This window comes from Hemicordylus capensis, chromosome 15, assembly GCF_027244095.1.
Source record: "Hemicordylus capensis ecotype Gifberg chromosome 15, rHemCap1.1.pri, whole genome shotgun sequence".
In the NCBI taxonomy this organism is placed as follows: domain Eukaryota; kingdom Metazoa; phylum Chordata; class Lepidosauria; order Squamata; family Cordylidae; genus Hemicordylus; species Hemicordylus capensis.
In genome coordinates this window covers 5990976-6004108 of record NC_069671.1, presented here as the reverse complement: position 1 = coordinate 6004108, position 13133 = coordinate 5990976, and the positions used below count along the sequence as shown (strand labels likewise).

The 13133-nt window shown below is 48.4% G+C and overlaps 1 protein-coding gene across 23 annotated transcripts in view; it reads left to right on the top strand.

Moving 5' to 3' along the window:
- The window catches only part of ARVCF (ARVCF delta catenin family member), a 493848-nt gene that overhangs the window by 362959 nt on the left and 117756 nt on the right, over positions 1–13133 (top strand). For all 23 annotated transcript variants that reach the window (XM_053279337.1, XM_053279338.1, XM_053279344.1 and 20 more), the window contains one exon: positions 2844–3451. In XM_053279337.1, coding sequence (XP_053135312.1) covers positions 2844–3451 — 608 coding nt within the window. The remainder of the gene's footprint in view (positions 1–2843; positions 3452–13133) is intronic.

Genomic DNA, 13133 nt, shown 5'->3' with positions numbered 1-13133 from the left:
GCCGGAATTGTACACAGTACTCCAAATGTGGCCGCACCGTAGATTTGCATCAGGGCATTATAACTGGAGTCGTTTTATTTTCAGTCCCCTTCCTATCATAAAGTTTGCCTTTTTCACAGCTGCTGTGTAAGCAGACGGCATTAGGAACTTCTGGCAATGTCCTTCAGGAGGGCATCTTCTGCACTGTTCAAACACAAGAGCAGGAGAAGGGGTTATTGGTTTCCTCGAGAAGGGTCACGTTTAATCAAATCGGGGGTGGGAGGTGTATCCAAGAGTTCTTGGCTCTTTTTCTCACAGTCTGAGGGCCAAAGTAGACGAGACATGATTGAATCTTGACTCTCCATTTTCTTGATCAAGATAGCCATTATCTCCTTTATCTTGATCGTTATCTTGATCCATTATCAAGATTGAATCTTGAAGCTCCATTGTTATTTTTAAAAGATCATCCTGGGAGGGAGGGATGAAATTTTGACCACAACATTTGGGGAGGGATCTAACCCTCCCCGCTGCTATGCCATTCCCACAAAATAAATAGCCCCCCTCTCCCCACCAGCTGCTATTTTCTCCATTAAGGACATCATATGGCTACATGAGTGATGACTCCTAAAGGTGAAGCATGCACACCGAGCCTTTAGTCCCCTGATTCTCACTCCTGCATGTGTCTTGGGCTGCAATTGAGCAGATTTGGGTGGGGTAAAGAGGCCAACGAGAGGGGGAGAGAGCACTGTTGCCTGTAATCTCCTGTCCGAGGCGATGAGCTTTGCTGATAGTATGCAGGGGGTCACATGAAGCCTTTGGCTGCAAGCCTCTGCCACCATCCTTGATAAAATTTGCTAACAGGTCCCGAAAAAATGATAGGGCCTGAATTCCAGAGCATGACTCATGGGGACAACACAAAGGGCTTTCGGCAGTAAATAGGATGTGGCCGCCGCATGCTGTGGAAACAAGTGATCTACACCAATATTCAAGAGCCCCCCGCTGAATAACAGTATTGATTCCCCAATGGGGCATTAATCTGGGAATACAGTTGCCCCTCGTTATTGGTGGGGGTTCCTTTCTAGCCTATAGGAAATAAGAAAAGAAAAAGGCAGTACCTTATTCTCCAGCAATGCCCCCCAACCCCAAAACTGGTTGAATATTCACCCCCACTTTTTAAAAAAGAGCCACAAAATGACTCTCTACTGGGAAATGGCATCTGGAAATGACATCAGAAGTCATTTCTGGACACTCAAACCCACAGATAGGTGAATTTAGCCTATTTTTCTACCTGAGGATAATCAAACTGGGTCTCTACAGATCCAACTGTGGATATGCAAAACCGTCCACAGGTAACGAGGGCCACCTGTATATGTTCACAATGTATATTTGTTTTCTTTCTGTGCCCATTTTGCCTCCTTACCTGTTCTCAGCAGCCTTACGTGTGGTCTGCAAAACTAAACATTGGTGTTTTGTTCAAATATTCCTTCAATTAATTGTGATCAGGTTAAAGGATGGACAGGTTTTTGTGTTGCGTAGGCATAGTCGTGTCTGTAAATAGCAGTGCTGAAGTGCTGCTTGCTGGGCAGTGGCGGTCTTACCCCTGGACTTCGGGGCGGAATTCCAGGGCCTCCACACTCCCTGGGGTCTCCCAAATCCTCTTAAGTCTGTCCTGGGCGGTGTGGTTGCTGCTAGCCCACATCCTGCCGGGCAGCCAAGTGTGATTATGACCTGTGCTGGGTGCTTTAGAGACAGAGGGGTGAGTAGGGAAAGAAATAGGTGGAATGAGAATATGTTAAGTTGTGTTTTGGAATATTTCTGCTAATGCCTACTTGCATAAATATAGCTGTTTTATAGTCTTACGTTCTTGTGAGTTCAGTTGCTGTTTGTGCCCTTAAGAACCCATGTCTTAAAAATACTGTGTGTGTGTGTGTGTGTGTGTGTGTGTGTGTGTGTGTAGGGGGATGATGTTTAGATTGCAGGGGGGAGGTGGGGCCTCCAAAGTCTAGGTGCAGGTTCCAAAACTACCTAGGTGTTCATCTGTTGCTGGGAGATTTAGGCTGGCAATGCAGGAAATAAGAAGATGAAGATTCATGGTGGGCTTAGATTGAGCTTTTATTCAGCAAGCAGACGTATTTGTCTTGACACAGAACTGCCCTAGGATGGAGAGCAAAGCTACTGACTCCCTAACAGCTGGGGAAACCGATATCATCTTGGGTCATCTCTAGATTCGTTGAAGAACAGAGTCCCAGCGCATGGTCTAAGGGCACACAATACAACCACCGTGCTGAAGCTAAGCAGGTCTTGGTGTGGCCAGTGCCTGGACGGGAGACCCCTGTGTACCACCTTTAGGGATGGGGCTGTAGCTCAGTAGCAGAGCATCTGCTTGGCATGCAGAATGTTCCCGGTCCGATCCCTGGCACTATTCTGTGTGGCAGCTGTTAAGATCAGACAATGGTTAATATCTGGTCTTACATAGATGGGCACCTTAAGTAATTATTGTTGGTGTGGAGAAGAATATTATCCATTGGGGTGGATTGTTAAGCAGGTTGCATCGTCATAGTGTGTATTTGATCAGTGATCATAATAAACCAATTCATTCAATCCGTGGCATCTCCAGGTGGAGCTCGGATAGATTCCTGCCAGTCAGTGTAGGCACTACTCAGTGACCTTGACCAAGGACCTGACAGTAGGAGGCAGCTTCCTATGTTTCCCATCACAGGAACATTCTCTCAGGGGTGGATTGGTTGCTAGAAGGTTCTCCAGAGAGAGCAGCACCCACCCGCTATATTCTTTGACTCCTCTTCCTGTACGGGTCCACAGATCGCTGAAACACTGATCGCTCTCTCTGTCTCTTTGCTTCCCAGGTTACAAAAATGGTCAAAACAGTGACCACTAGAACGGTGCGCCAGGTCCCCCTTGGGCCGGATGGTCTCCCGGTGATGGATGGCTCGTCTCCCATGGGCAGTTACACCGACTCGATAGACAGACGGCACATGAACAATGGGGAACGGTACATCACGCCGCAAGCTTCTTCCACTTTGACGCGGTCTTACAACAGCTACAACGATTCCTATCCCGACAGTCATGATGGCCAGTATCGCCCTTTCATGGGCCACGACGGTTACGGGGACCTCCCTGACAACTACGGAAGTTTGTCACGTGGCGTCAATTACCGCCCGCGGTACGCCTACGTCCCTGGGAACAGTTACCGGCCAGAGGATGGTAGTTTCACCTTGCCAAGCAGAAGGGACAACTATGGCCCACTGCCTCAGCCCCAGGTGCCCACTGGTAGCAACGTGGACTTGAACCGCTCCCAGCCAGAACGTTTCCAGCCAGAGCCGTATGGCCTTGAGGATGATAACCGCAGCCTTGGGGTTGATGACGAGGGGTATGAGCTGGACCCAGAGTACTCCACGGTGAACCGTCGGACATCGGCGGGGATGCCTGAGAGAGGAAGGCCTCACAAGGGAAGGTAAAGTGCTGGCGTTGTATGTTTGCCGCTCTCTTTTGCAACTCAACTAATTGCTGCTGTTCCATAAAGGTTATAAGAGTTCCAGAGCAGAATGGGCGTTCATTTGTTGATGTGTCAAGAATACTTCTAAACCATCCTTCAGAAAATTCTCTCAGGGTGGCATGCCACAATGAGACCACAAGGGATGCAAAAAAGAGTTTTGAGGCGCATATAGCTAGAAGTGTCAAGGGGAGTAACAGAAACTTCTTCAAATATATCAAAAGTAGAAAACCTGCTAGGGAGGTGCTTGGCCCCTTAGATGATGAGGGCATGAAAGGGATTATTAAGGAGGATAAGGAGATCGCGGAGAAGCCGAATGAGTTCTTGGTATCTGACTTCACAGTGGAGGATACTGACCATATATCCTCTCCGGAATGGAGCTTTACAGGTTTAGTGGCTGAAGAACTGGGCCAATTTGAGATGACAAGGGAAGATTGTCTTGAAAAACTACAAATTAACAAATCGCCAGGGCCAGCTGGCACCCATCCAAGAGTTCTGAAGGAACTCAAATGTGAAATTGCCAACCTCCTTGCAGAAATATGTAACCCGTCCCTGCAACCAGGCTCTGTACCAGAGGACTGGAAAGTAGCCAACGTAACTCCAATTTAAGGGATCCGGGGATCTGGGAAATTACAGGCCGGTCAGCTTATCTTTAGTGCCAGGTAAATTGATGGAAAGCATACTTAAGGACAAAATTGTTAAACATATAGACAGGGCTGCTCAACTTCGGCCCTCCTGCAGATGGTGACCTACTACTCCCATAATCCCTGGTTATTGGCCACTGTGGCTAGGGATTATGGGGGTTGTAGTCCAAAAACAGCTGGGGGGGCCTAAGTGGAGCAGGCCTGATGTAGAAGAAAAGGCCTTGCTGAAGGACAACCAGCCTGGCTTCTGCAAGGTCAAGTCTTGCCTCACTCACCTTTTGGAGTTCACTGAGAGTGTCAGCAGGCATGTAGATAAAGGTTATCCGCTTGACATAGTATACTTGGACTTCCAGAAAGCTTTTGACAGAGTTAAGAACATCAGCCCTGGCTGGATCAGGCCCAAGAAGGCCCATCTAGTCCAGCATCCTGTTTCACAAGTGGCCCACCAGATACCGCTGGGAAACCCACAGGCAGGAGTTGAGGGTGTGCCCTCTCTCCTGCTGTTGCTCCCCTGCAACTGGTACTCAGAGGCATCATGCCTTTGAGGCTGAAGGTGACCTATAGCCCTCCAAATAGTAGTCCTTGATAGACCTCTTCTCCATGAGGTTTATCCAAACCCCTCTACAAGCCATCCAGTTTGTTGGCTGTCACTACATCTTGTAGCAGAGAATTCCACAAGTTGATTATATGTTGTGTGAAAAAGTACCTCCGTTTGCTGGTCCTCAATTTCCTGGCAATTTCATGGGATGACCCCTGGTTCTAGTGTGATGTGAGAGGGAGAAGAATTCCTCCCTATCCACTTTCTCCACTCCATGCATGATTTTATACACCTCTATCATGTCTCCCCGCAGTGGTATTTTTTCTAAACTCAAAAGCCCCAGGTGTTGTTCCCCACCAAAGGCTCTTGAGTAAACTTAGCATTTATGGGATAAGGGGACAGATTCATGTGTGGATCGGTAACTGGTGAAGGACAGGAAACAGAGGGTAGGAATAAATGGACAGTTTTCACAATGGATGGAAGTAGGAAGTGAGGTCCCCCAGGGATCGGTACTAGGACCAGTGCTCTCTAACTTGTTCATAAATGATCCGGAGGTTGGGGTAACTCTAAAATTGCTCTTGTGGTAGCAAGCATGAATTGTCCCCTTTGCTCAGCATTTGGATGGGGAATGAACGGTGGCGGATTAACAGAGAGGCAGAGTAGGCATTTGCCTACGGCGTCAAGGTTTGAGGAGCAGCATATTTTGCCCCTCCTCAGATTTTGCCATCCTTCTCCGTAGGCAGCGGCTGCTGCACCAAGTATGGAGTGGGCAAGGAGAAAGTCTCTGCTTTTACCTTAAAAAACAAACAAAACCAAAACCTTTTTTGTTTAAGGTAAAGGGGCGGCAAAAAGCTTAATCCGCCCCTGGTAATGAAATGTAAGTGTTGTAAGCTATTCCCTTTAGGGCAGGGCTGCTCAACTTCGGCCCTCCTTGGCCTACAACTCTCATAACTCCTGCCTATGGGCCACTGTGGCTGGGGATTATGGGAATTGTAGTCCAAAAAGAGCGGGGGGGGCGGGGCTGAGTTGCACAGGCCTGCTTTAGGAGATGGGGCTCTAGCTCAGCGGGGAGAGCGTCTGCTTTGCATGCCGAAGGGCCCAGGTTCAAAACCTGGCAGCATCTCCAGGTCGGGCTGGGAAGGACTCCTGCCTGAAACCTTGGAGAAGCCCGTCTCTCTAGAAAATAGTGAGCTAGATGGACCAAGGGTCTGGCTCAGTTTAAGGCAGCTTCCTATGCTCCTAAATGTTTGTGGTCTGCAACCAGGGTAGTTATTTTGGCAAGGAGCACTTCTGCTCAGCACTGTCTTTTTGCCATGTCACTGGTGGACTGTTAAATGTAAAGGTAAAATGTGTCGGTGTCGACTCCTGGCGCCCACAGTGCCCTGTGGTTGTCTTTGGTAGAATACAGGAGGGGTTGACCATTGCCATCTCCCTCACAGTATGAGATGATGCCTTTCAGCATCTTCCTGTATCGCTGCTGCCCAATATAGGTATTTCCCATAGCCTGGGAAACATACCAGCTAGAATTTGAACTGGCAACCTCTGGCTTGCTAGGCAAGTTATTTCCCCACTGTGCCATTAGGTGGCTACAGTATGAAATGTACACAGTGGCAAATGCCAGTTTGACTGGGTTTGGGCGCCTCTAAAAATGGCCCATGATTTGGTCTTAGTTCATATTTGTACATTTGCAGTTCCTGGGGGAGAGAGAAACTTGCAGCTGGAGCATACTGGAAGAGTGATCTCTCCCTCTCTCCTTCTCCCACCCCAACAACTCTCTCTTCAACATATCTAAGGAATACATATTTAAAAGTATTTGCACCATATACCTTAAGAAACAGGCTGCAATGTTGTGGGATTTACATGAAGACTGAACAAGGAAAGTGTTCTCCTAATATCTATAAATTTGCATTTTTAAAGGACTGGAGACATCCTTTTGATTTATTATTCTCTGGCACCTCCATAGGACAAACTTGCTTACACATTTTTTCCTTGTTTTGCATTTCTTCTGGGGTTTCCCCCCCATATTTAAATATGATCAAGGAACTTTGACAAGCAGTTTAATTTGAGTGCGGCTTGTAGAAAATAAAGCAGCATGTGCCGGGTCTGCTCCTTAATGTGGCTTCTCTTACCGACTTTAAAAATACTCAAAGCAATTTTTGCACGAATAAATTAGCCGGCGTCTTTCATTTGCAAGGATCCTGTGACAACAAATAATGCTTTCTGTTTAATGATGAAGCCCCAGAGTAATTATTCTTTGATTGCAGGGATTAAAAAAAAACAAAAACACTCTGAGATTTTTCTTCCTTAAAAGCAAGAGCTGTTCAGTGAAAGGCAGTGGATTTGCTGGCACTTGGAACCAACTGGGGGAATATGATGATGTCTTCAAGTTTCTTCTCCATTCTTGCCTCTCCTTCTTTTTAGATGTTCATAGTGGACACCATGTCAGACCAGGACTGGGAAGATTCAGGTTCAAATTCCCACCTGGTCATGAAGCTCACCCTTGGCCTAACCCACCTCACAAGGTTGTTGTGAGGATAAACCTGCCTGAGCTCCATGTGGGAAATCAGAATATAAATGATGTTGTTGTTGTATTATTTATTATTAATTCGATTTCTATACTGCCCTTCCAAAAATGGCTCAGGGCTGTTTACACAGAGAAATAATAAATAAATAAGATGGCTCCCTGTCCCTAAAGGGCTCACAATCTAAAAAAAACATAAGACGGACACCAGCAACAGTCACTGGAGGTAAAGTGCTGGGGCTGGATAGGGCCAGTTACTCTCCCACTGCTCAATAAAGAGAATCACCACGTTAAAAGGCGCCTCTTTGCCAAGTTAGCAGAGGTTTATAAATCAATGAGAGAAATTCTGTTCTCCACCATAAACTTTATGGGCAGGTTCACATACAGCACCGGACCCAAAATAAAAAAATAAAGCTTTTTATTTTTATACTTTATGACAGAGCAGGGCTTTGAACCTGGGTCTTCTTGGTCAAGGTCTGACACCTTAACCACTATGCCACACTGTTTCTCAACTGTAAGCTACTTTGGGGGAAATGCCCTGCTTAGAGTTGTGCAACTGACTCCTGAAAGCGGTATATAAATATTTGTCATATTTGTCATGAAAATACCCTGTAGAAATATTTCCGGCATTGAGATGCCATTTCCTTGCCACGTTTCTGCAGCCAAAATGGTCCAAGCATCCATTCTCCATTTAGTGACACGTCATGCTGATTTACTGTAGCATTTTTCCCCGGTATAAACAACGATCCCTCAGAGATCGGACATGAAAAGAGAGCCCAGCGGCTTTCCTCCCACTTAGAAATGAGCGAAAAGAATCGATTTTCAATAAGTCTTGAAAGGTTAATAATTCTAGTGATAAATGAAACTCGGCCAATGGACAAACAATACAGTTGGCAACAGGCGACTCAGGAGTATGCAGTTGTAGCGCTTTAAAAACAAGCCAAAGTGCCAACATTTCCTTTGTGTGCGTTCGACACATTCTGAATTTACGCTGTGCGTGTGTCCTGATTACCTCTTGCTTTGATGACTGGCTCCATGCTGTCTTCCTTTCCTGCTTTCCTCTCTGGTCAGTGCAGAAGGCTTCTATGAAATAATCATGTTACCATGCCATCAATGAGTGCTGTGCCTTAAATAGGCAAATAAAAGGGTAGATCTCTGCCCCAAGGAGCTTACAGTCTGTAATAGACCATGGGAGAGACAATGGAGGGAGAAACAAGGATAGGGAGGGAGAAATGAGGGTAAATGCAGTTGTTTGTGCGTGATGTTCGGCTACAGTTTGGAGAAGTATTACCTTTCCCAACTTTCTTCCCTCATGGATCTGAAGTTGATGACTTCTTGTTTTTATTGATATTGGAAATCAGGAGGTTGTCTTAAATACAGAGTCCTGATGCTTTTGGGTAAATTCTGAATTTAACCTCTACTTTTAAAGGGAATTATCTTCAATCCAGTCATCTTCAAATCAGGTGAATGCAGTTTTATTCTTTTTATTATTATTATTATTATTATTTTTACATTTATGTCCCGCTCTTCCTCCAAGGAGCCCAGAGCGGTGTACTACATACTTGAGTTTCTCTTTCACAACAACCCTGTGAAGTAGGTTAGGCTGAGAGAGAAGTGACTGGCCCAGAGTCACCCAGCTAGTTTTCATGGCCGAATGGGGATTTGACCTCGGGTCTCCCCGGACCTAGTCCAGCACTCTAACCACTATACCACGCTGGCTCTCTATTCCATGGAATCTTATTCCATAGAAAGGTTGTCAAACCAATTTACTAAGACAACAACAACAGAAAAAGGATGGTTCCCTGTCCCCAAAAGACTCACATTCTAAAAAGAAATACAAAGTAGACACCAGCAACAGTCACTGAAGGGATGCTGTGCTGGGGATGGATAGTGTCAGTTGCTTCCCGCCGCCCGCCCCCCTTTAGATTCGAGAGAACTGCCACTTTGAAAGGTGCCGCTTTTTGCCCAGTTAAACATCTTTGAGTTTCTCAGGCAGCAGCATCGACCCGTTTCGCTTTAGCAAAGTCGCTGCTTTTTTGCGTCCTGCAGAACGGCAAGGACTGACTCCATCTAGTCACGATGAGCAGAAATCTCATTTGGGCAGCCTGATGGATTCGCTATATCATTTTGACTCTCCGATGAGCAGCCAGCAGTTACTTACAGAGCAGCTACGTTCTGCGCCGCGGCGTGTCGCAAATTAACGGCGAGGTTGTGCCCACGACTTCCCGGCCGCCACTCTCCCCGACAGACGCGAAGGGGCCGTGCTTGCCTTCGACACTGACTCGATGGCATACTTTACATTTACCTGACTGGGCAAAGAGGCGCCTTTTAAACATGGCGATTCCCTTTACTGAGCAGGGGGAGAGTAACTGGCCCTCTCCACCCCCAGCACAGCATCTCTACAGTGGCCGTTGCTGGTGTCTATTTAATGTTTCTTTTTAGCTTATGCGCCCTTGGGGACAGGGAGCCATCTTATTTATTATTTCTCTGTGTATACCACTTTGGAAACTTTTGTTGAAAAGTGATATATAAATACTTGTTCTTGTTGTTGTTGTTGTTGTTGTTTGTTCCATGTGTCCTGTATCTTTTTGGTTACTGGTCATCGACCGTAATGAAGATTTTGATTTGAGAAACCTCCTTTCTGTGTATGAGATTTCGCAGTAGAAACCTCATTCCAATCCATACAGGTCCTGGCTCCGATGGATGAAGTGTTGCTGTGAAGCAGTCTGGATGCTCTGTTGCTCCAGAACGTTTTGGTCTGTCCCAGCGGCCCTTCTAACCTTTTTCATCTCTGTGTGGAATGTGTTTTGTGCTGGGCGGCAGTACCAAGGCAGTGTGTGCGCATCTGCATACAGAGTGGGGCCTTCCTGATTCAACCGGAGTGGGATCTAAAATGAACCGAGTGGACAGTGGAAGACTTGTGAGCGTGCACATGTGCACCACGCCGTAGAGGGAACAGTGGTCTGGCCCATGTGCCAAAGGCAGCACAAAAGCAATCACGATGCAATCACATGGGATCATGGCAAGATCACTTCTCTGCGGAGTCTCTCTGATGTCGCTGGGGAAAGTGTGCGAGTGAGTCAAAGGGGTTAAAAGCTGCGGCCCGCTGCACGTGTCCCAGCTCCTGGACAGATTTAAAAAACTCTCCTCATCCCAATGCAGTGGGATGCAGAACAGGGTAGTAAAGGAATGTGACGGGAAATCCTCTCCTCTCCTCTCCTCCTTTTGTTTTTGCATAATGAAATGCAGGCACATTTTGTTTAAGTAGGACTGGAGCTCTGTGGTAGAACCATGGACTTTGCCTGCAGAAGGTCCCAGGTTTGGTCCCTGTAACCTTCTAGTTCGCCCTTTAGTTACCTGGACCAAGGGATCCCAACCTTTTAAAGCAAGAGTATCCCTTCTGTCAGAAATCATCAGCTTAGGTACCTTTGGGGGTGGAGCCACCATTGCGCAGGGGGGTTCAAAGAATCCAGGCCTCGGTGGCCACACCTCGCACCCCAGCCACGTTCCCTGCATCTGACGTGCGACTCAGGGAGTGTGGCCATGTTAGCAAACGGGGCCGTGCGCCCCGTTTGTGAGTAAAATCCCGCCAGCACATTTGCAGTGTGGCTGGGATGGCTTCTCCCTGCTTGCAAAGGCCGGGAGAGGCATTCCCAGCGGAAATGTCTCAAAAACGGAGCTGCACGGCTCCGTTTTTGAGAGGTTTCAGCCAGCGCTCGGTTCCCAGCCTGGCCGGGAATGCCTTTCCCAGCCTTTGCAAGCAGGGAGAAGCCATCCCGGCCACGCTGCAAACGTTGTGCTGGCGGGATTTTACTTACAAACGGGGCGCACAGCCTGGTTGGCTGACATGGCCACGCCCTCTGCGACTGAGGGAAGATGCAGGGGGCGTGGCTGGGGTGGAGGGGGCCGCCGACGGCAGGATGAACAGGGGCTGCTGGCATCCTCCCTACTCTACTGGGTACCAAACGGAGACTCTGTGTGTGTGTGTGTGTGTGTGTGTACACAAATTAAAATGTTACGGTTAGAGAGGCAGGCTACTCCAGTCACTGAAGAGTACAGTCTACTCTGGCTTACATCCAGACTAATTTACTCATAAGCAGCCTTACTGGAATGAGTGGGACAAGTGTCCTTGTCTTATTAATTTCCGCGGGAGTGCTCAGCACCCATTTTCTGCAGCCTGTCAGCTGAAGGGAGGAGAATGCTGAGTTTCAGCACACAGCCAGCCAATCAGGGGCAGAGGAGGGAGGGCGGAGCCGGTGAGGGCGGAGCCGGTGCGAGGTAGCTTTTCAAAACATTACCGTCAGCACCGGCGTCTCTCTACACTGTGGAGTCCATTGGAGTCTCTTGATAACAACTACCAGTCAGAGCAGGTGTAGACTGAGCGATAGTCCGATTCAGTGTTCAGGTGTGAAGCAACACCGTCTTCTGCGAGGACCCCAGTCTAAAAACTGAAGCTTGAGAAAATGCGAAGGTCTTGATGCCTCCTTGGGACCGTCAGCCTTTCTGCCTTCTTTCCTCTCTGCCCCTCTGGTGCAAAGTGTTGTCGCGCCAGGGATTCCAGGAGACGGCTTCAGACTGTCATCTTTTTTGCTAATTGCGAGCTGCCGTTTTGCCACACGTCTCTGATTGGACAGGTAGCCGACTGTTTGCTCTGCTCGCTCGCTCTCTCTCCTCTCGCCGCTGACCCAATTTCAGAATAGTCACATTTGAATATAGATTGAAAAGTTGGGGATGGGGGAGGCCGCGTGGCCTCTTCGGAGGGTGCCTCTCAATACAAATGAACGCACAAAGCCCCATTTTCCATCAGCCTGCGCTCGTGCGTGTGTGCGATTCTGCTAATTCTTGTCAAGTCATAAGGACCTCAGAAGCGCCCTGCTGGAGCTGCCCAAAGGTCTATTCATTTCGGCGTCTTGGCGGTGGCCCGTGGCTAGGTGTTTTGGCAGCCCGCCCCCGCTTGCCCACTGCAGCCACCTGCCGCCGCCCCTGCTCGCTTTGTTGGCCGTGACACAGCATGATGATGTCACTGCTCACTTTTTCGGGTACGGCGCAGCATGATGATGTCACTTTCCGATACGAGCCCATCCCAGCGACGACAGGCGCCGGGGAGTGATGGAACTACACCAAATAGGGGTAGGAGAGTGTAGTGGCTCCTCGCCCTCCCCCCCGCCGGCCCCATTGGGCAGTCTTGTGTGCACAACACACCTTTGCTCAATTGTAGATCCACCCCTATGTCTTGCTGTCCACGGTAGCCCGGCAGATCCTTCCAGGTCTCCACCAGTAGGGCATCTGTAGCTTGGCTCGAAGCCCCAGCTTAGGGCCATCTTCAACTGGTCCAGTGTTACATTAATCCATAGACTTGTTCACATGACCGCCGACTGGGTAAGACAAGCATCCTACCCAGGTTTGGGAGCTGGGTGCACTCCTAATTTGTGGTTAGGCGTGAGTTTTTTTAAAAAACCCAGGTCGGAGCTGAAAAGCGTGATCATCTGCTAAGTGTCAGCTGGTAGAAGGTGTCAGGAGGAAAGGGTGTCCTACTCAGCTGACGCTTGATAGATGACCATGCTCCCCGGCACCTACCTTCTTTATCCTCGCACACAACTGAAAATCGGGCGCGCACACAGCTCCTGCTCCAGGGTAGGACGCTTGTCATAAGAACATAAGAACAGCCCTGCTAGATCAGGCCCAAGGCCCATCTAGTCCAGCATCCTGCTTCCCACAGTGGCCCACCAGACACCTCCGGAAAGCCCACAAGCAGGAGGTGAGGGCATGACCCCTCTCCTGCTGTTGCAGCTGGCATTTAGAGGCCTCTTGCCTCTAAAGCTGGAGGTGGCCTATAGCCCTTGGGCTAGTAGCCATTGATAGACCTGTCCTCCATGAATTTATCTAAAGCCCTCTTACAGCCATCTAGGCTCTTGGCTCTCACCACATCTTGTGGCAGAG